The 21,407-nt window shown below is 39.9% G+C and overlaps 1 protein-coding gene across 4 annotated transcripts in view; it reads right to left on the bottom strand.

Annotated features, from left to right (window-relative positions):
• WDFY2 (WD repeat and FYVE domain containing 2) overlaps window positions 1-21,407 on the bottom strand; it is a 183,021-nt gene that overhangs the window by 11,633 nt on the left and 149,981 nt on the right. For all 4 annotated transcript variants that reach the window (XM_054446331.2, XM_054446335.2, XM_063650896.1 and 1 more), the window contains 2 exons: window positions 16,032-16,158; window positions 3,823-3,928 (listed from right to left, as the gene is read on the bottom strand). In XM_054446331.2, the coding sequence (XP_054302306.1) occupies window positions 3,823-3,928; window positions 16,032-16,158 (233 nt within the window). The remainder of the gene's footprint in view (window positions 1-3,822; window positions 3,929-16,031; window positions 16,159-21,407) is intronic.

The following is a 21,407-nucleotide window of genomic DNA, read 5'->3' as shown; positions in this document are numbered from 1 at the left end:
TTTCTCAGTCAATCATTCGAAAAATATTTACTGAATGCCTATTCTGTGGCAGGCCCTGGGGATGGGATGTAGTGGTGAATAAGAATCTCCACCATCATGAAAATATGATTAATAATTATTTACATAAGCATAAGTGTGTGAAGGCTCAAGAGGGAGAAGCACAGAGTGCTTTGGCAGAGGGATCACAGGAGCCTCTGACCCAGGCTGAGGTTCTCAGACAAATAAGACAACTGAGACCTGGGGATGGCTGGAGCACAGATGGGGAAAACAAGAGATGAGGCTGGAGGGGGCAGTATTAATGTTTGTTTGTGAAACGATTTCTCAAATACCAGCTTATTACCATTAAAATTATGTAGTAAAAACAAATAAATATTTAAAGACATGGAACATGTTCAATATATAATAAACTAACACAAAAACCCCAGGTTATTAAATAGTATCATAGCACAGAGTTAAGAGAGACTAGGAGAAGATATTTATAAAGTTTGTAACAAACAACTCCTGCAAATTACTGTATACAAATAACCCCTGGAAAATCAATATGGAAATAACAAGAAGCAGTTGAGAAACTGGCAGAAGATACAAAAGATAGGAGCATGCAGTTCACAGTCAGGGAAGTCTGAATGGCTATCATATATGAAGGGAGGCTCAAATTTGCTGTTAAGCAGAGAATGCAAATAAAAATGAGATACTATTTTACCTCTGTCTCCAAAAGGGCAAAACCAGAAAGGGAGGGAACAATCACTATTGGTGAGGATGTGGGATGTCAGAAAACTCCCTGCTCTCCATTAGAAGTATAAATGAGTACAGCTGTTTGGTTATTTAGCAAAATCAAGAATATACCTTCAATTGATCCCACTCTTGGGTTTATGGCCACAGGGCAGGTCTGTGAGGGGACACATATAAGAAGGTCATCTGGGCACTGTGTGTGGTACCAGGGAGTTTGTGCCAGTCTACACGCCCTTTGCTTGGGAAACAGAGAAGTAAAATGTGAATGGTACACACGATGGGGTCCTACGCAGAAGCACCACAAGAAACAGCAGGATGGGAGAGCTCAAAAGGGTTCAATGGCAAAAGTTGGAAATAGAACCAGACTAATAGTACATCAATTATGTAAACTTTTTTTTTTTTTTGAGACAGCCTTGCTGTGTTGCCCAGGCTGGAGTGCAGTGGTGCGATCTTGGCTCACTGCAACCTCCGCCTCCTAGGTTCATGCAATTCTCCTGCCTCAGCCTCCTGAGAAGCTGAGATTACAGGCATCTGCCACCATGCCTGACTAATTTTTTTTTTGTATTGTTAGTAGAGACAGGGTTTCGCCATGTTGGCCAGGCTGGTCTCGAACTCCTGACCTCAAGTGATTCACCTGCCTCGGCCTCCCAACAGCTGGGATTACAGGCGTGAGCCACCGTGCCCGGCTGAGTTATGTAAACTTTAAAACACACACACACACACACACTCACACACAAACACACACACACACACCTTTTATAAGGAAGCATGTGTGTTCAGGACACACATCAAACGCATCACAGTGGGTATCTGTGAGGAGGCATTTGGGAGCTAAGGACCAATAAAGGGGAAAAAATAAATCAGCATGTTTGTGATTCTATTTTTTGTTAAAAAAAAAAAAAGTCTTATACACGTTATGTGTAGAGAAAAATGTTAGGAAGGATGTGTGCCAACACGTTCAGAGTGATATTTCTGGGTGGTGGTAGTATGAGTAATTGACATCTTTTCTATTTACTAATGAGCATTTTGTAACTTTTCTACCAAGAATGTTATATACAATATATACTTTTAAAAAATGCTAAAAGTTAACAAAACAAAAATGGATTTCATTAACTGTATAAAACACCTGTTGAACCTATGCGATGTCACTTGATCTACAGCCAGCCACTCAAGGTCTTCCATTGTCTGCCCTTATCTTTCAGCTAGCTGCCATCCTCTCATCTCTGATTGCTTCTCTAAACCACTCATGAGCATTAATGCACTGCATCAACCTATCGTGTTCACCTTGTCCTTACTCTTGCTGTTTCTTGGCCTGCAAAGCCCATGTGCTTCTGCTCAGAGCACATCCAGACTCTTGATCCTTCAGCACAATGTTCCTCCCTCAGTCCTTCACTGGGAACATTAGCCAATGATGACTCCATCCCTTGTAAAATACCCAGCACTGATGCTCTAGCATATATCAACTATAATTTCATCATTTACACCATTTAATAGAATTCTGAAGTTTCCTCCTACAAGCCTTTTCTTCCAAAAAGTCTGTCAGTACTTCAGGTTAGAGATGACTTCAATATATGTCGCAGACCTCCCAAGGTGAGCATCACACAGCACTTACCATAACCACAAAGCAGCTCCACAGAGGCTAAGAGTAAAACAAAAATCTCAGGAAATTTATGTTTATAAAAATGATACTTGCAAAAAAATGAATGGAACCATCTCCATTGCTTATTTAGAGTGTTGACTCACTGAATAAGATTTTAAATTAGTCAATAGTATTGGGTGCCTCTATATCTGCATATCAATAGGCTCATAAACAAGGCTGCTCAAAGAACTGCCCATCAACCACCTGGTTTCATCTCTGGACACCACACTGTTATCCTCCTTTGGCCTCTGTCCATAAAGGGTCCAGGCTACGTGCACCAAAGGAAAAGAATCGGGTCTTTCTCCCCTCCCCTGGTTTGGTTAGGAGGGCCCAGAAAGAAGTCAGGACAGACCAGGTGTGACTGTCCCTAACCCAAAGCAGGCTACCATGCAGAACCCAACCCAGGACATAATCACCAGCCATGCGGGAACATGGTTAGCATGACCGGCACTCATCGCAACGATCCCAGCCTTTGTATTAATGGTGCCAAGTATAGTTTTCAAAAGCAATGTTCTGCAATTCCCCACCTTCTAACAGTAATGATCATTTTGCTTAGTTACTAATAGAAGTCCCATGGACTTAAGATCTGAGCAAATAAAGCTTTAATCTTCTTAAGCATATAATTACTGGCATTTGAAAAGGCATGACATTGTGGGTAATAGCGACTACTCTCTTGAAATGAGACTGGGGTGAGAGCATGGAAAGAAGGTGGGAGACCCCTTTTGTCTTTTTAAAGTGTTGCTTTTCTATGTAATTTTTGTATCCTGCAAGAAATTAATTATAAGAATGTGCACTGTCAAAGGGAAAGTCTACCCAGAATAATTCTAACGTAATCGGAAAATGGTTAACTTCAAAGTACTTGTCAAAGGAGATATGCAGGAAACATATTCGTTGTTAAGATGCTCAAAGATTAAAATGAAAGCTCATAAAAAAGAATGTTCTGATAACATGTAAATACATGCTAAAAAACTAAGGATATATTGATATCTGGGGAACTATTTAGAACATGACTTATACAGTACAAAATAATTATTTCTAGTATTTCTATTAATACCAAACTAAGGATTCTTGCTTCATCTTAGCCACTATTTTCTTCCATGACATAAATCACGTGAGTCCTCTGTTTTTGTAGGGCATTTTATACCAAAGGACTAATCACCAGGAAATAGATGGTTTCTTTTCCTCACCTGTACTTTTGCTGTGAATGGTGTAACAGATTTAAACAGCTTAGTCTCAGTCAATATTCTTACGAACTCTCCATCACAGTAACGTTACATGCCAACTTGTGAGGGAAAAAAAAACCAACCCAAACAACTCCTTTTATGCTATAATTCTTTGACGTTACATGCCTTATTTCATGGTTTAATCATAAAAGAAATAAGAAATAAGAAATAAGCAGGAAGGGAGGCGGGGCCAGAACCACAGGGCCCACCCCACCCTGCTGTGCCACCTACCTCCTGCCTCTCCACGTCCATGTTCCAGACGACAATCCCACCATCACCGCCACAGGAGATGAGCTGTCGTGTGTGCTGTGCATAGGAGAGGGCCTGGACTTTGTCGCTGTGAAAGAAACCAAGGGTTAGTGACAGTTTAGGAGAACAGATGCAAGGCCTCACAGCAGAAACCTCAGCAAAGTCAGCCAACGTGCTCACTCGCTCTGAGCCCCAAGTGTAGATCTTAGAAACCTGATGGAATTTTCAGCATGCTAAAGGTCAGAAGAGTATCCAGGATTTAAAATAAGTCTGAATGCTCCTTGCATGTTCAGGCCCCAGGAAGAGGTAATCTGTCAGTTACAACTTTTTTCCTTTAAGGAAAAAAGCTGATTGTTGAATGGGCTGTAACTTCTTACTGGTTCCCTCCTTCCTTAAGTAATCAAAATCTGTAGCGTATGTTCATTTCACATTTGTTCAAGAGTCATGATTTTCCCTTTTAAAAAATTATCCTTGAAGAGTTTTGGAGGTCATCCATTGAGATGCCCACTGGATTTACCTGACACAGCCAGGTAAACTGTGTTGCCTGAGGTGTGCACCTCACAAGTGGCTTGGGACCAGGCATGCCTTTACTTGGCTCCCAGAGTGAATCCATAGCAGTAACAGACTTGAATTTCACAGGCTCTCCATTTCTCTAGTTTTTACTCTCTCTCTCCTGATTCTGTTTTATTTTTCTTTCTAGTTTGTACATGGCTGACAAGTTATTCCCTCTTGGTGGCAAAAATGATGGAGAATTTAGTTTTATGGTCTGAGTGATTGCTAGCAATGGATTACAGAGATCTATTCTCTATTGGGTGAGAGAATAGGGTACATAGTTTCTTGGTCTTTGTTTTTTTTGTATGTTCGTCTATTTTGAGCTCAAATCAATGAAGAATTTTGTTTCTACTGGGAAGGAGAACAGCTCTTTGATATCTGGACTGGTGATTTTTTTGTGTTTCTATTTATTCTTGATCTGTGGCTGAAGTTGAAAAACTAAAGCTATTAAGCTCTGTGTGTCTATGTGTTTATAATCCAGAAAAGCCTTCACCTCTTGCTGTGTGTGGAATGCTTTCCTGTTTCCAGAGGGTGTCAATAAATTGGATTACGATACCTTTTAAATTAAAAGAACTTGTTCTGATTGTTTGATAAACAAGTGCTTTTATAAACTGAATCCTCCTAAAATCACAGAACATCAAACCTCTAATATTTTGAACCTGCTAGACTTAAACATAAAAATTCTTTTAATAGAAACTGCTAGCCAATTCAGTAATATTTTAAGAATCCAAGTTCATAAAATTAAGTTTCATTTGGCAAATGAGACTAGTAACATAGGTTTTAAAATGTTACATCTTTCTCTGATTTATTAGTGTTGAACAGAATACAAGTGTGCACTTTATTTTTATTTCTCCTAAATTTATTCAGGATAGCTGGCCAAATGAACTCATACATAATGTTTAAGATTATTAAAAATATAAATTTGTGTTCAGCTGAACTGAATAACTATTCCGACAAACTTTTTATATGAATAGCAATTATGTTTTGTAGCATATCAACTTAAAGATAATTTCCAAGATCTTTAGGTAACAAAATGGACTAATGTTAACCTGAGCTAATCAATAATCATTGGATACCTAGATAATTTCTAAGTAAGTTAGAATACTGTGACTTTGATTATAAAGTATAATATTAAGTTTATATATGTTTGCTTCTTATTTTTCTATGCTATAGTGACGCTATACCTTTGAGTTGTGTCAATATGTGAGTTCATTTTTTGCCACCTTAAGGGAATGTAAAAGTGCCTTATGTCACTATGGAAATTTCAGTAATGTGTGTTCATGAGTTTTGCTAGTCTGCTAAAATGATTTTATGGGACGATTTTCAATTGTCCATATCCTCCCTCCTCCTAATTTTCTCTATGAAATATAAATTAGTTTCTCTGGTTAATTATTATAATTTAAATGGGTGGTTGAGATTATGCCAGGAGCATTAATGAAAAAGAAATACAGTGGTTTTTGTTTTTCAAATAAAAACAGGGTAGCTTTGTATCAAAGCAGTGGTTCTTGAACTTTTTGGTCTCACAATCCCTTTATACTATTACAACTTATTTGACGACACCAAAGAGCTTTGGTTTAGTAAGTGATAATGATTTTTACTGTATTTGGAATTAAAACTGAGAAATTTTTAAAATATTAATTCATTTGAAAACAGCAATGATGAATCCATTTCATTTTCACATAAGTCACATATTCTGTAAGAAAAGATATTTTCCAAAACAAAAAATTTTGATGAGAAAAATGACATTGTTTAATATTTTTGCAAGCCTTTCTAATGTCTGGCTTAATAGGAGAGCTGGATAATCATCTTTCTGCATTTATCATAATCATAATATCACTTATCATGTAGCTTCTGGAAAACTCCATTGTATACTTTCGAGAGAATGAAGATGAAAAGGGCAATTACTAAAGTGTCTATTTGTTCTGGAATATGAAAGAGAAAAATGAAGGACAAAACTCGGAAAGTCAGTTTTACTTGCTTTGGCTTATAATACTTTAGTCTGAAAAAAAGCTAAAAGACGCATTACAATTTTGGCTAAGTTCCCTCAGTTTTGATGGCTTGCTTCCTTACTTTACTGATTAATGCCTACAATGTGAAAGGATGTTCTTTACCTTCTGTGGAATCTGCCTAGCTAGCAGACATTCTGTGTCTCACCAGAATTATTTTCAGTGCTTTATGTTGACTTGATTAATGCTCTTAAGAAAAAAAAAAAGAGAGAGAGAGAACAAGGAGTACTCACGTGTGAAAAGAATTTTAAATTATTTAAAATTGTGTTATCATCTATGTTTATTTTTAAATGTTTTACTGCTTTGATTATATAACCAGGTAGTGCTTCTTAAACACCTGTGCTCCTGTCTTACCCTACTTAAAATTTCCTTGACAACTCTTGTTAGAAATAAAGCTCGAAGTCACAAATGAAATGAACACTCCGATAGTTGATTTCTCAGCAAGGCAAAGTTTACTTCTGCAGAAGGGTGCTGCTCATTAGTCTGGTCACCACAAGAGCACACCGAACAAAGGAAAGCAGCAGCTTTATCACTAACGCACTGGCTCCTACTGCTGTGTCCAGTCCCCACTGCCTAGAGTTGGACTGCACAATCTAAGCTGAACACGGTTGGCTAACCAACCAGGGATGTGGTTACACTGGTGGGAAAACAGTTTTGGCAGTGGGGGGAGGGGGCATTGTGATGGGAGGGGTGATTTACAGAGTGAGTAGCAGATGTGGAATGTGGGCTTTATAGATAAAGACTAGAGGAAGGTTGTTTCCCAGGGCAAGGGAACACAGAGAGTAAGGGAGTCTGGCCTTGAAAGCAGGGAACAAAGGACAAGGAAACCCTTTGAAGAAGAAGGTCTTACTGTATACAACTCTGTTTTTGCCTTTCCAAACTGAACCTCTGTTTTGAAAAAATAAAATTTTTAGGATGTGTTTTATGCCTAAGATTTCCCAGAGAGGTCCTAGAAAATCATAAAGACTTGTTCCCTCATCTTACAAAAAGAGAAATGTGGTGAGGTGCAGTGGCTCATGCCTGTAATTCCAGCACTTTGGGAGGCTGAGGCAGAAGGACTGCTTGAGCCAAGAAGTTTGAGACCAGCCTGGGCAGCACGGTGAGACCCTGTCTCTACAAAAATTAAAAACTCAGTCAGATGTGGTGGTACATGACTGTAGTCCCAGCTACTAGGGAGGCTGAGATCAGAGGATCACTTGAGTCTGAAAGGTTGAGGCTGCAGTGAGCTGTGATCATACCACTGCACTCTAGCCTGGGTGACAGAGCAAGACCTTGTCTGAAAAAGGAAAAAAAATTTTAAAAAGAAATGCTATAAATAATTGCATTTGTTTGATGTGTTACTATGTTAAGAGTAAATGGGAATAATTGTCAGATCAGAAGAGATCCTCAGCCTGCTCTAGGTTAAGTCAGTAGGTAAAAAATTTTATTAGTATTTCAGAAATTACACGTTTTATTGGAAGACTGTGGAGATTTCCTGATGTCGTTATTGTCTATAATATGTTTTTACCCTTGGGGAAATACTGATCACAATTCTTAGGAAAGAGTTATATAGCATATCCCAATGGGGAATTTTACTTTCCCTCATTCTGATATCATTGGTCACAATTACAAATTAACCCTTAAGTTACAAAATCTCTATAATCTGTAGATAATTTCTGTATTATTCTGATCCTTGCCTGAAGGCTCTGCTATAGAGTTTGTGACTTCAATAAAGGACAGCCTCAGAGTTTCATGGAAAAGAACTATTTGTACTAAGTATTTTAAAATATTGATATTTCAAAGAACAGACTCTTTGGCACAGGCCGCTGAGCTGACATTGCTTAGATAATTTTTAAGCTGTGCCAGCGGATTGAGTCAGGATTTCCTTGGATTTCTGGACCCTTTTTAGTCTGGATGCAGATGGCTTCTTGAATGTGAACTGCTAAACCAAGAACCATCAGAACAAGAATTAATTACAGTTCATTCATAGAACTGAATGAACAGAAGAGGGAAATTTTATTGTGGTTATTTGTCTGGAATACTGTTGATGTTGTTTTAATGTTCTATTTTCTGGATATATGAGGATGCCTTTTCTCTATTTTAAAGCTATCTCTAACCCACAATTTCGTAAACTCTGTTATTATAAGTTAAATCAAAACATTTAAGAAATGATACCCAATTCTCACTGATTGCCCAGAATTTAAGAAAACTATTACAGAGATTCCTTAATTTTCATGGAAACATAGTTATTTGCATCGATTCAGTGAGAATCTATCTGCAAGATATAACTGGGCAAATCAACTGTATAACCTGGAGTGTCATGTGTGAGAATGATGCTCATTGAATCAGATATGACTAGCCACTTTAAGAACTCATAGAGCCAACTTACAAAGCCTTCCCAGGAAAACTGGCCTGGTACCTGATTTACAGGGTCCTGGCCTTACAGCTGGTAAGGAAGGTACCAGGCCAAGAACCTAGCAAATGGTGGAAACTTTGAGGAATTCAACTGTTGTTGCAAATACTGTAGGTGAAATATAGTAGAGTTTCTTGGGCTTGGTTTTCTAGCCTTGGTATGGCAAATTTTAGAGGTTTTGAAAAGTCCAGTTCAGCAGTGGCTCACGCCTGTAATCTCAGCACTTTGGGAGTTCAAGACCAACCTGGCTAATGTGGAGAAACCCTGTCTCTACTAAAAATAGAAAAATTAGCTGGGCATGGTGGCGCATGCCTGTAATCCCAGCTACTTGGGAAGCTGAGGCAGGAGAATAGCTTGAACCTGGAGGTGGAGATTGCAGCGAGCCAAGATCACACCATTGCACTCCAGCCTGGGGGACAGAGTGAGACTCTGTCTCAAAAGAAAAAGAAAAAGAAAAAGAAAAGTCCAGTGCAAGATTCTTCACAAAAACTTCCAGGTAGAAGTGAATTTTGTGGGCTTAACACAAAATTGTTGAATACTGTGTGGCTCTGGATATGCAAAACAAATCCGAGTGGCCTATATGGTTAATTAACACTCTTTAATGTACCAATATAAATAATCAGGACTAACCTCATGAGACCAGCCTGGTTTTTTTTTTTTTTTTTTTTTTGATGAAGGATAATCATTGAGATTATTATGATCACAGGGGAGGAGGGGGGAAGCACAGTCAGGTAAACTGAGAAAGATCTGAAATGGGCAAAAAGTGATCACTGGGTATCTTTTCAGCGGAACTTCAAGTGTTGTCTAGCACACTCTTCTGGGCTATCTGATTCTACAGGGGACTACACCTTTTAGTATTTTTACTAATCTATTTACAACTCTATAAAGAATACTGATATTATTGCAAACAAATCTTGTCCAGTGAAGACACACCTAATCCCACACCCCACCCTGCCCATGGGAGGAGCCAGCTGTGCGTCTGCTAACAAATTCATTTTCACATTCTCCATTGCCTATGTATGTGTCTACTCTTTGGATTTTCCTTTGGACTGTAGTAACCACTTAGTTCGCCAGTTAATTAATTATTAATTAATGCCTAATATAAAATCTTTGACATGTATTCATTTTTTAAAAAGCCAATTGGGTTTTCCCTCTCTCTCCTGGTTGTTATTTCACACTTTTTAAAGTATAGAGTGCCACCACTGTGACACTCAAGGGCAAGAAAAATCTATCTAGTTGCATAGACTCGTAACTCTATGATTTGAACTACATTTCATTTGTTGAGGCATCTTGATATACATCAATGATCTTGTAAAACCAAAGTAAGCTACATAAGGAACTGCTTTGCCACTCATAGCTGGCAGCAACATTCAGCAACAAATACATAATTTATGGGACTCCAGTGCTGTTAATATTCCAACATAGAAGAGTGAAACACAGTGATGAATGCTGGATTCCAAGTTTGATAATAAAGCTGCTCTGGGACTTCTTGATTTAGGGATTCAAAATATAACCATCTTTCAGTTAAAAGCTAGGTGAGGGAACATCCCAGGTTTACAGGTTAGGGGTTACGAAGAATGAAAAGATACCTTTTAACATTCATGTTTCAGCTGACATCACTGTAGCATTTATACTAGAAAGCATTTCAAACTGGTCATTATTTCATGGATGAGTGTTACCATGTATGTACTACACTGCAAATGCTCTTCTTACAAGTACACAAAGCCCCCACTTTTCACAACCACCAGGATCTGCCATCTATAAATACTACAGTTAGTGGGATGGCCTCATTTCCTTTCTCACCAGTCCTAGCAGCAACATATGTCTCTCAGGTCCAAACATAATTGGAGGGACTAGTGCAAAATGAAAATACAGAGTCCTTTTAAAAAACTTGATTAAGAATTACAAGATGGTGGCAGCAGCTCATTAAACCAAGTGTGAGGCCCTTCTAAGAATGGGGCCTTGTGTGACTGCACATGTCACATGCCCATGAAGCCAGTCCTGTGTCTGATGATTAAGGGAGAGGGTAGAGAAGGCCTTATCCTTTTTAGAGAAACAGATCTCAGACACAAGCTAACATCTGCCCAACAGTCAACTTAAGCCTTTCTTCATCCCTCAAGAGTAAGGGGAACTCAAATGTACAGCATTGTTCATTTCTTTGATGAAAAGTTTAGGTTATTTAGTGGGCATCTAATTAATTATGCTTCTACTACCAGAGATCTCACTCTCCTATATGCATAAGTTTTCCAAGCTCCAAGGACCAGAGAAGGCTGTGAGCAATCCACACAAGTGAGGTCTCCCAGACAATAATATGTAGGGTCATCCCAAGTCAAAGCACCCTAAAACCGATCTGCTTCCTCAGGGATCCTTGGCCCACTGCCAGGCTAAACCTGAACTCAGGGACCCCCGTCTGGGGGCACTGGTTTGAGCACCAGCGATGTTCTACTGTTTGGTGGCAGGATGGAGGTTCAGATTAGGCTCTCGACCTCTGTCCACTTGTATTTCCTAAACCCACTGTATTTTAGTTCATGCCATTCTCTGTTCTGGGTAACCTCCTAATCCTGAGAACTATGAGAATCTCTTCATCTAACATCCAAACCAAGAGTGACCCCCGCACTGAGGCCTCCCACTTTCCAGTAAAACTGGTGAACGGTGCCACCTTTGCCTATTTTCATACTTCTTGCACGTCTCCACAAAGGCAGGGCTATTTCCTAACTCACTTTTGTGTCCTGAGTACCTAACACAAAGTCTGGTATGTAGCTGGAGTTCAGTAAACATGTGTTGACTGAGTTATGAATATATGTTAATATTTCCATAGGAAATTCTACAGAGAGAAACAGTAGTCAGATCCCAAGGCAGGATTTTTGACTTGGAATTTTTTATTAACAAGAGTAATCTTAACAACTGCCACTTAACAGGCCTGTACTCCTGGGCTGATTATTTTATATGCATTACATCATTTATATTTTTTGACAACTTTGTGAGGGTTTTTCCTTCCAATTTTGTCCTTATTTTAGAGATGAGAAAACTGAAGATCAGAAAGGTGCAGTGCCTCGCCTGAGGCTGCAGGCCATTGGCAGAAGGGCCAGCTCAAATATAGTTTGACCTGACTCAGAGGCCTGCACACTAATGACCACATTTTCCAGCCCTTCTGTCTTTGAGAAGATTCTACCTTCTATGACAACTCTCATAGCTGATATTTTGATCTATTATGTGTTTAGCTAAATAGTTAGAAATAAAAAAGACATCTCTTCCCCTCTATCCTAACAGTTCCCTAGCACCACAGTGGGAAATGCTCTTAAATCTCACAGATTTGAGCAGAAAGAAAGCTGTCATTTGTACTGATCCTTGTCCTCCTGTCCTCTAACCCAGAAGCTGAATGCAAGAATTCTACTCCTTTTATAACTTTCAATGCAATTTACGTGATACAAGGGGAAAAGCACAAATTCTCTCAATATATATTTATTTACGAGTGGCCTATTTCTTTACCAAAAGGCTTTGAGGACTCTTACAACAAAATTCTCATGCGTGGTAAGAGTAGTAAGAGAGAAATCAAGAGCTTGGATTTTGGAAGGAGAAAGCAAATACACAGACTGGAAGTGCCAAGGGTCATGGCTGTGACCTAGCCTCACATAAGCTGCTGAATCCAGTCTTGGTGGAGGGTTCCAACATGAGGAATAGCAAAGATGTTTACTGGTGCTTTAAGTCAGGTTATATTAAATCACCATCAAGTCTTAGAAGGATAGGAAAACACCACTAGAAAGAAAAATTACGGGCATGAAGTTGGTCATGAAATGACAGTATTATGTAAGAATTTAAAAGGGTTCTAAAAAGACCAAGTACCGTTATTAGCTATGACAAGGTAGGCATGGGACAATAAGTGTCCAGGTTTATGTTTCAGTAATAACCATCCAACTAGTAACTGATGCTTGCAAACATAACTGGTCCCGGAATCTGGAACCTTTTTTTTTTTGCCCTTCCTCCCACAGAGCTAGCACAGCACACAATCACGATCCACTTGCTACAGGGAATAAATACACCAGAATGCTTCCAATGCAGATAATATTGTATAAAAGAATACTTTTTTAGCTTTTTTTCCCTTGGACTTGGAAACAGTTTCACTGTCATCAATCACTTTCTTTGGTGCTAAAGCTTTCTCTGCTTTATGGGACTTTTACACACCAAATCAAGCTAGTTATAAAAATGTCACATTTTCTGTTGCTGAAGGATGGTAAGAAGCTGTGGAACTCAGAACAGAAGACATGTGCAGCTGTCGCTCAACAGAATGGCTGGACATTTCCATACCAAGGAAAGGCAGTCTCCCTATCCTGGGGAGGCCAGTCTGCTCTCCCCGGTTTCCAGGCTCACCAATTATGCCCCTAATTTGGAACTCTGGCCACCATCAGTCACTTTAACCAGGAACTGTAGGAAAGCAAAGGGCAGCCTTGAGGCCTAAGCATCAGTACACATCACCAGGCATGTCGGGGACCATGTGTTAGTCAATAAATGTTCACTTTAGTATCCCCAGTGCCTTACTGAGGGCTGGGTATACGAAAGGTGCTAAGCAGCTCCCTGCTGGACTCAATTAAGGTTCAGAGACCTAAGCTACCAGCTGGGGTCTTAATATTGAATATTAATATTGAATACCTCAATATTCTCTTCTAAAAATGATATCTGAGCTCTTTCTTTTATAGTGTTATTGCAAGATTAAACGGAGTCTGTGTGTTTTGAAAGCTCTTTCACAAAATATTAGGTGTACTCAAATACAAGAATCACTGAATGCCAGCAGCTGACTTTCACAGGGTAAAGGAATGGCGGCTGCGAAAGTTGTTCCCTGCCTGCCTGAAAGTGGTCTCCTTTTCTGCCAGATGATCCCGAAACCTTCTTTCCATGCCATCTCTCTACTTCTGGCGGCTCCAGGGGCTTCTGTATCCCCACCCTGGCATTCAGACCCACTCTAACAGAGTGACACTGACTGATGCTGAGGAAGTTTAAATTAAATTTTGGAGGACCTGGCTCTGTGATACCAGAGCAACCCCTCCCCAGGGTTAAAATCTGATGACGAGGAGTCCCTCATAGAGCTCACTTTATGTATTACTAAGCTTGAATTAAATAAAGCACCAGGCAAAGGCCTTCTGCCCTTCATCCTGTGTAAAGCCACTTCTGCCTGATGGCTCCTGATCTCAGCAGCCTGCCTGCTTACCTGTGCAAGTTCTAAGGGCATGATTCTATCAACATGGACTCCAAGCAGGGTCTATTCCATTTTCTAAAAGGACAAGTTTGTACTTAGAAACTGGAAGACCTATTTCTTAAAGTTTTATTTTTCTAGAACTGAGAGACTTATCTAAACTTTACAGCTTTTCCTTTCTTAACAAACTGTAGGCGTAAGTTTCCCAGAACCACATTTTCCATTGAGGTCAAGGGCCCTTTGCACACAGTGATGCTGGTGTTAAGCACTGCTGCAGTTCAGCATCTGGTGCATGAAACTGTGCAAGAGTGCTTCCAGTCTTTATTAACCACTGTGTACAAATAAAACTAGTTAGGAGTGAAACTGAATGAGTCCAGTAAATATTAGTCATCTTCATTCAAAACCTGCATTTCACTTCTCTGAGAGAGTCCAAGTTGGCAGGAATTACCTGGCAGATTAGATGATAATATTGTTATTAAACACAACTGTGCTTTGGCTTTTTTTTTTTTTTTGAGATGGAGTCTTGCTCTGTTGCCCAGGCTGGAGTGCAATGGTGTGATCTCGGCTCACCGCAACCTCTACCTCCCGGGTTCAAGTGATTGTCCTGCCTCAGCCTCCTGAGTAGCTGGGATTACAGGTATGCGCCACTATGCCCGGCTACTTTTTGTTTTCTTAGTAGAAACGGGGTTTCACCATGTTGGCCAGGCTGGTCTCAAACTCTTGACCTTGTGATCCACCCGCCTCGGCCTCCCAAAGAGCTGGGATTACAGGTGTGAGCCAATGCACCTGGCTACCTTTTTTCTTCTCTTACATGGATGATGTGAACTCCTTCTACAGGACCTGGATGTGTGTTCCCTTGTCATAAAGATAAATGTAAGGGAATGATTCCTCTAATGAACTGATGACAAGGTCTGAGTGGCCCCACAAGCCAGGAGTGACCCCAGACAGCTGTTCTGTTCTCCAACATGAGAAAGAAGGGCTTAGTAGCTACTTCTCTAACACTAAATTCTAAAACTAAAACAAGTATTTATACATGGGCCCTCCAAAATTTAATTAGTTTATGTCCAACAATTCCAAACTAGATTTAACTATTTAGGAGAATATTTTGAAACTAGGATTTCCAAGCAGATTTACAGGAAAAGCTAATGTTGCTTAAAACCGGTTAGTTCATAGAAGCATTACAAACATTTGTTTATGGCTGTCAAGGGTTGCTCAATATCGTTTTGAAAACTTTACAAGTAAAAAGCAATTCAGATGAGCACTAGATTTGTAAAGCAGATCTAACATTCTTTTATGCAAAAAGATTAGGCTTTGCCCCCAGGGACAGCAAGGCGTCTCAGGGTGTGGGCTGAGGGTCACCAGTGGGGAGTTGCCTGGGAAGCTTGTCAAAACACAGATCTACACCGCTCCGGACGGCAACCAGAATCTTAGCAGACAGGGACCGGGCATCTTTTCACAAATTCCTTAGAGATTCTCTGTACCCACCAAAGTTTGAGAACTGCTCCAAGGAAATGCAAGGCTTTCTCTGTACTTCCTCTCAGCCCCCTAAAATCTATCCTTTAAGGAAGAAGAGCCTGACATGAATCAAGGCAAGTACTCAATAAATATTTGGTCAAGTACAAAATGTACTGTGAAGGATCTTACCTCTCCTCTTTTCTGTATGCTGCCAAGGAGCTTGAAGCCACATTTCAACTCAATTATATAAATTTTGTAAGCCTTCACAGCTTGTATTTTTAAGCTCTTTTTTTTCCTCACTCTCAAATTTTTACTGTTATATTCTTCCCAGTTCTAATTTTTACCTTTTATTTATTCGCTGCCATTACTTTATTTTATGGTTTTTGTAAGCACTCTCAGATGCTCTGTGGAATAAAATGGGGTATAAGTATATAAACAGTTTTACACAGTTATAAATCAAAGTGGCCAGTATTTGTGTTCCCGCCATGTTCCTTCCCATGCTAAGATCCTGCCATAGAGACTGGGCTGCACTCCTTTGTTCTAGCTGTCAGCTGAGAATCTTTTCTCAGAGTCTTTATGAAAGCACCAGCAACCTTACTTGTGTCCTTGGAGCTCGATGGCTGTTCCTTTTCTCCCACCGATGTCCCACATGATGACAGAGTGATCTGAACTGCCTGAGAACAACACCCGCTGGACTGGGTCCCAACAGAGAGCGGTCACCCCACCTGAGAGGACAGACACAACCAGACATCAGTCACAAGGTAAGACTCTTACCCACAAAACAAATGTGAATGCAGCGGAGACAGGACCTAGTGCAGTTCCTGGCATACAATAAATTCTTATTGAAAGAACAATCAAATAAGTCCCCAAAGAGAAAAAAGTTGGCTCCAAGGAAATTCCCACCCTTTAAGCATTTTTCACCAACATTTCATGTACCATAAAATCAATTACTGTAACGACCAAAAGAAAATAAAAAAGAGAATAAATTGACCTTCAAAAGGAAGACAAAATTCTAAGAAGAATGGAAAATATTGCACTGTTTGGAAATATTAACCACATTTTCTTAACTGCTGCCTACCTCCCACCCCTGACAATAACAGATGAGAAGGAAATGGGTTTACAAATGCTCAATTAGATTTGTTATTCTTGAATATCAGATTTAATTAGGCCACAATATCAGAATTTAAAATTATGTTTGCTCTTTGGGAATTTTAATTTACAGATTCTGGGCAAACTTCTTATGTTCTTAAATGTCAGTTTCCTCAACCGTAAAATGCAGATGATGGTAACACCATGACCACTATGACTATTACTAAGAATGATAACATCAACCCAGCCATTACCTACTTCACAGGGTTGTGGTGAGAATTAGATCACTTACATAGGACCATTGTACCACTCTAAACTTGTTGTACAGTATAGATGTGGGTTATTAGGATTACTGTAGTAGTATGGCTATAAAATATTATAATAGATTTTCTATGGTAGTCCCTTTGTAAATCAAACCCTTATATACTGAGGACAATAATAATTTTTTCCACTTAACATGTGCACAAAGCCTGCAAACACTTAAGAATGTCAGAAATACTCATTTTTTACATTATTAAAAATATCGTATTCTGAAAAGAACATAAAATAGCTTCTCATTTGTTGGAATCTGACATTTTTCTTATTGAGATTATCAGTTTGTTCTAATGAAGTGCTACACTTAAGGGCTTTCAGGGAAGTTTCTCTCATACATCTGTTTCAGGAGAATACTTTGTCATATGACTCTTCTTAGTAAGATTTTTTTTAAGATCAAAAAGTGGGGGGAACCCCAAACTCTACTATTCTGGATTATGCTTCCTAGCGTCTTCCTATACCTGCACCCCATGCTGCTGGTATACACTCCTGCTCATGTAAGAATAAACATGGCTTCCCCGAGTGCATATGTGGTTAGCCACTGCATGCAGCCCAGCCCTCACCCCGGACCACCAACATTCCCCACAACAACCACCAAACACAGTGATGGATGCAGACAGGCCGCTCACTGTGTTGTCTGTTAAACTGTACTGTCTGCTGAATGAAGGAGCAGATGAATGCAAACATAAAGATCATTTTCTCCGCTTCACACAAGTTCTTGCTTAAAGGTCACCTCCTCAGAAACACCTTCCTTGACTACACTCATCACTCTCCTGCTTATTCTTTTTTTTTTTTTTTTAATTGATTGTCTCCTGCCCCAGTAGAATAGAAGCTCTAGGAGGGCTGCAACTGTGGCTTGTTCACCACGGGATCACCAAAACCTAGAATTCTGCCTGGCTTACCTACAGCAAACACTCAATAAGCCTGGACAAATGGGCAAATGATTGAATGAAGGAGTAAGAATATGAAAGAAATGCCCTTGGCTTTGTTCTTGGCAGATTAAACAGGCATATGACATCTATTAATGGGTTAATATTAGATTAAATGGGTTAATTAGATGAGTTAAGATTAAATGGGTTAATATATATAAGCACACAAAACAGTATCTAGCGCATGGGAAGCATGTGCCTGGCTGACTACTATTGTTAATGTGATGCCTGCATCTGTTCGACTACTCACATCTTTAGGTCATGGAATACCCATCTCAAAGACAATCTCTGAGATGGTCTTGCTTGACTGACTAAGCCACTCCAACTGGGGGGCTAGATAAGAGAAAGGTGGCAAGTGTTTGATTTCCCCTATATAACACGTGAAATGGGTAGCTTAGGTTCTTTAAGGCATCATTATCAGATTTAATAATGGTGGGCACTGGTAAAAAGAATAATTAGAAAGGCTTACTTGACTCAGTTAAAAAGACTTAATTGGAACGATTGTTCATTCTGTCAGAATCAACATGGAAATACTGAAATAGGGCTTACCATGACCCAGGTGACAGATACCTTTAGACTTCCCTGACCAACATATACCTACACATCTAAGAACACTGCACCAAGGGGCCGGGTGCGGTAGCTCACGCCTGTAATCCCAGCACTTTGGGAGGCCAAGGTGGGTGGATCACGAGGTCAGGAGTTTGAGACCAGCCTGACCAATATGGTAAAACCCCATCTCTACTAAAAATACAAAAATTAGCTGGGCGTGGTGGCGCGCGCCTCTAGTTCCAGTTACTTGGGAGGCTGAGGCAGAAGAATCGCTTGAACCCAGGAGGCAGGGGTTGCAGTGAGCAGAGATCACGCCACTGCACTCCAGCCTGGGCAACAGAGTGAGACTCCGTCTCAAAACAAAACAAAAAACACTGCACCATGAGGAGCCAGCTCTCTGCCTTCTTTGTTGGTGACTATGGGATGAGCATGGTTTATGGGGATAGAAGAGAAAGTTTGGATATGGTATTATAAGTGTACAGGCTCTGGAACCAGAATCTAGTCTTAAATCCCAGCCCTATCTTTATTAGGTATAGGGCCTTGGGCAAGTTACTTAATGTTTCTGTGCCTCAGAAGTCTCATCTGTAAAACAGGGATGATAATAGTACCTAACCCACAGTATTGTTGAGATTAAATGGGTTAATATATATAAACACACAAAACAGTGCCTAGCACATGGGAAGCACCACTCAACAAATGTCAGCTATGATTACAGTACAGGAGACCTCATCTATACAATCTCTGTGACAGTGTCCTTTGTTGAGTCAGCCTTAAGGCAGTGACCAGCTTATTTTGTGCTATCCCAGCCATCATGAGATCAATTAAGGTCTTAAAAGCAAGACCAATCTCTAGCTTTGCCACATTATATCAGGCCAGAAGGGGTCAGGGCTAGGAAGGGGAGTTCTTGGTAACACAGAGAGTTAGGAAGGGAAATAGATAATCTGGCTAAAGCAAGTCAGGGTATATTCATCAGACACTCCCAGGGCCCAGAGTGGAAGAGATAGAAGGAAAAGCTGCAAGACAAGAAAAAGTTTAGGATGGTGTAGGGAGTAAATAACTCTGGGGTCCCATGCCAGCTCTATGTAAATGTCCTAACAATTAGGTCATTTGAAAGTTGGCCTATAATTCCCTTTGAAAACTGGCACAAGACAGGGATGCCCTCTCTCACCACTCCTATTCAACATAGTATTGGAAGTTCTGGCTAGGGCAATTAGGCAGGAGAAGGAAATAAAGGGTATTCAATTAGGAAAAGAGGAAGTCAAATTGTCCCTGTTTGCAGATGACATGATTGTATATCTAGAAAACCCCATTGTCTCAGCCCCAAATCTCCTTAAGCTGATAAGCAACTTCAGCAAAGTCTCAGGATACAAAATCAATGTACAAAAATCACAAGCATTCTTACACACCAATAACAGGCAAACAGAGAGCCAAATCATAAGTGAACTCCCATTCACAATTGCTTCAAAGAGAATAAAATACCTAGGAATCCAACTTACAAGGGACGTGAAAGACCTCTTCAAGGAGAACTACAAACCACTGCTCAACAAAATAAAAGAGGATACAAACAAATGGAAGAACATTCCATGCTCATGGGTAGGAAGAATCAGTATTGTGAAAATGGCCATACTGCCCAAGGTAATTTATAGATTCAATGCCATCCCCATCAAGCTACCAATGACTTTCTTCACAGAACTGGAAAAAACTACCTTAAAGTTCATATGGAACCAAAAAAGAGCCCGCATCGCCAAGTCAATCCTAAGCCAAAAGAACAAAGCTGGAGGCATCATGCTACCTGACTTCAAACTATACTACAAGGCTACAGTACCCAAAACAGCACGGTACTGGTACCAAAACAGAGATATAGATCAATGGAACAGAACAGAGCCCTCAGAAATAATGCTGCATATCTACAACTATCTGATCTTTGACAAACCTGAGAAAAACAAGCAATGGGGAAAGGATTCCCTATTTAATAAATGGTGCTGGGAAAACTGGCTAGCCATATGTAGAAAGCTGAAACTGGATCCCTTCCTTACACCTTATACAAAAATTAATTCAAGATGGATTAAAGACTTAAATGTTAGACCTAAAACCATAAAAACCCTAGAAGAAAACCTAGGCATTGCCATTCAGGACATAGGCATGGGCAAGGACTTCATGTCTAAAACACCAAAAGCAATGGCAACAAAAGCCAAAATTGACAAATGGGATCTAATTAAACTCAAGAGCTTCTGCACAGCAAAAGAAACTGCCATCAGAGTGAACAGGCAACCTACAAAATGGGAGAAAATTTTCGCAACCTACTCATCTGACAAAGGGCTAATATCCAGAATCTACAATGAATTCAAACAAATTTACAAGAAAAAAAACAAACAACCCCATCAAAAAGTGGGCGAAGGATATCAACAGACACTTCTCAAAAGAAGACATTTATGCAGCCAAAAGACACATGAAAAAATGCTCATCATCACTGGCCATCAGAGAAATGCAAATCAAAACCACAATGAGATACCATCTCACACCAGTTAGAATGGCCATCATTAAAAAGTCAGGAAACAACAGGTGCTGGAGAGGATGTGGAGAAATAGGAACACTTTTACACTGTTGGTGGGACTGTAAACTAGTTCAACCATTGTGGCAGTCAGTGTGGCAATTCCTCAGGAATCTAGAACTAGAAATACCATTTGACCCAGCCATCCCATTACTGGGTATATACCCAAAGGACTATAAATCATTCTGCTATAAAGACACATGCACACGTATGTTTACTGCGGCACTATTCACAATAGCAAAGACTTGGAACCAACCGAAATGTCCAACAATGATAGACTGGATTAAGAAAATGTGGCACATATACACCATGGAATACTATGCAGCCATAAAAAAGGATGAGTTCATGTCCTTTGTAGGGACATGGATGAAATTGGAAATCATCATTCTCAGCAAACTATCGCAAGGACAAAAAACCAAACACCGCATGTTCTCACTCATAGATGGGAATTGAACAATGAGAACACATGGACACAGGAAGGGGAACATCACACTCTGGGGACTGTTGTGGGGTGGGGGGAGGGGGGAGGGATAGCATTAGGAGA

The sequence above is a fragment of the Pongo pygmaeus genome, chromosome 14 (genome assembly GCF_028885625.2).
Source record: "Pongo pygmaeus isolate AG05252 chromosome 14, NHGRI_mPonPyg2-v2.0_pri, whole genome shotgun sequence".
NCBI lineage: Eukaryota > Metazoa > Chordata > Mammalia > Primates > Hominidae > Pongo > Pongo pygmaeus.
This window is presented reverse-complemented; position numbering and strand designations above follow the sequence as displayed.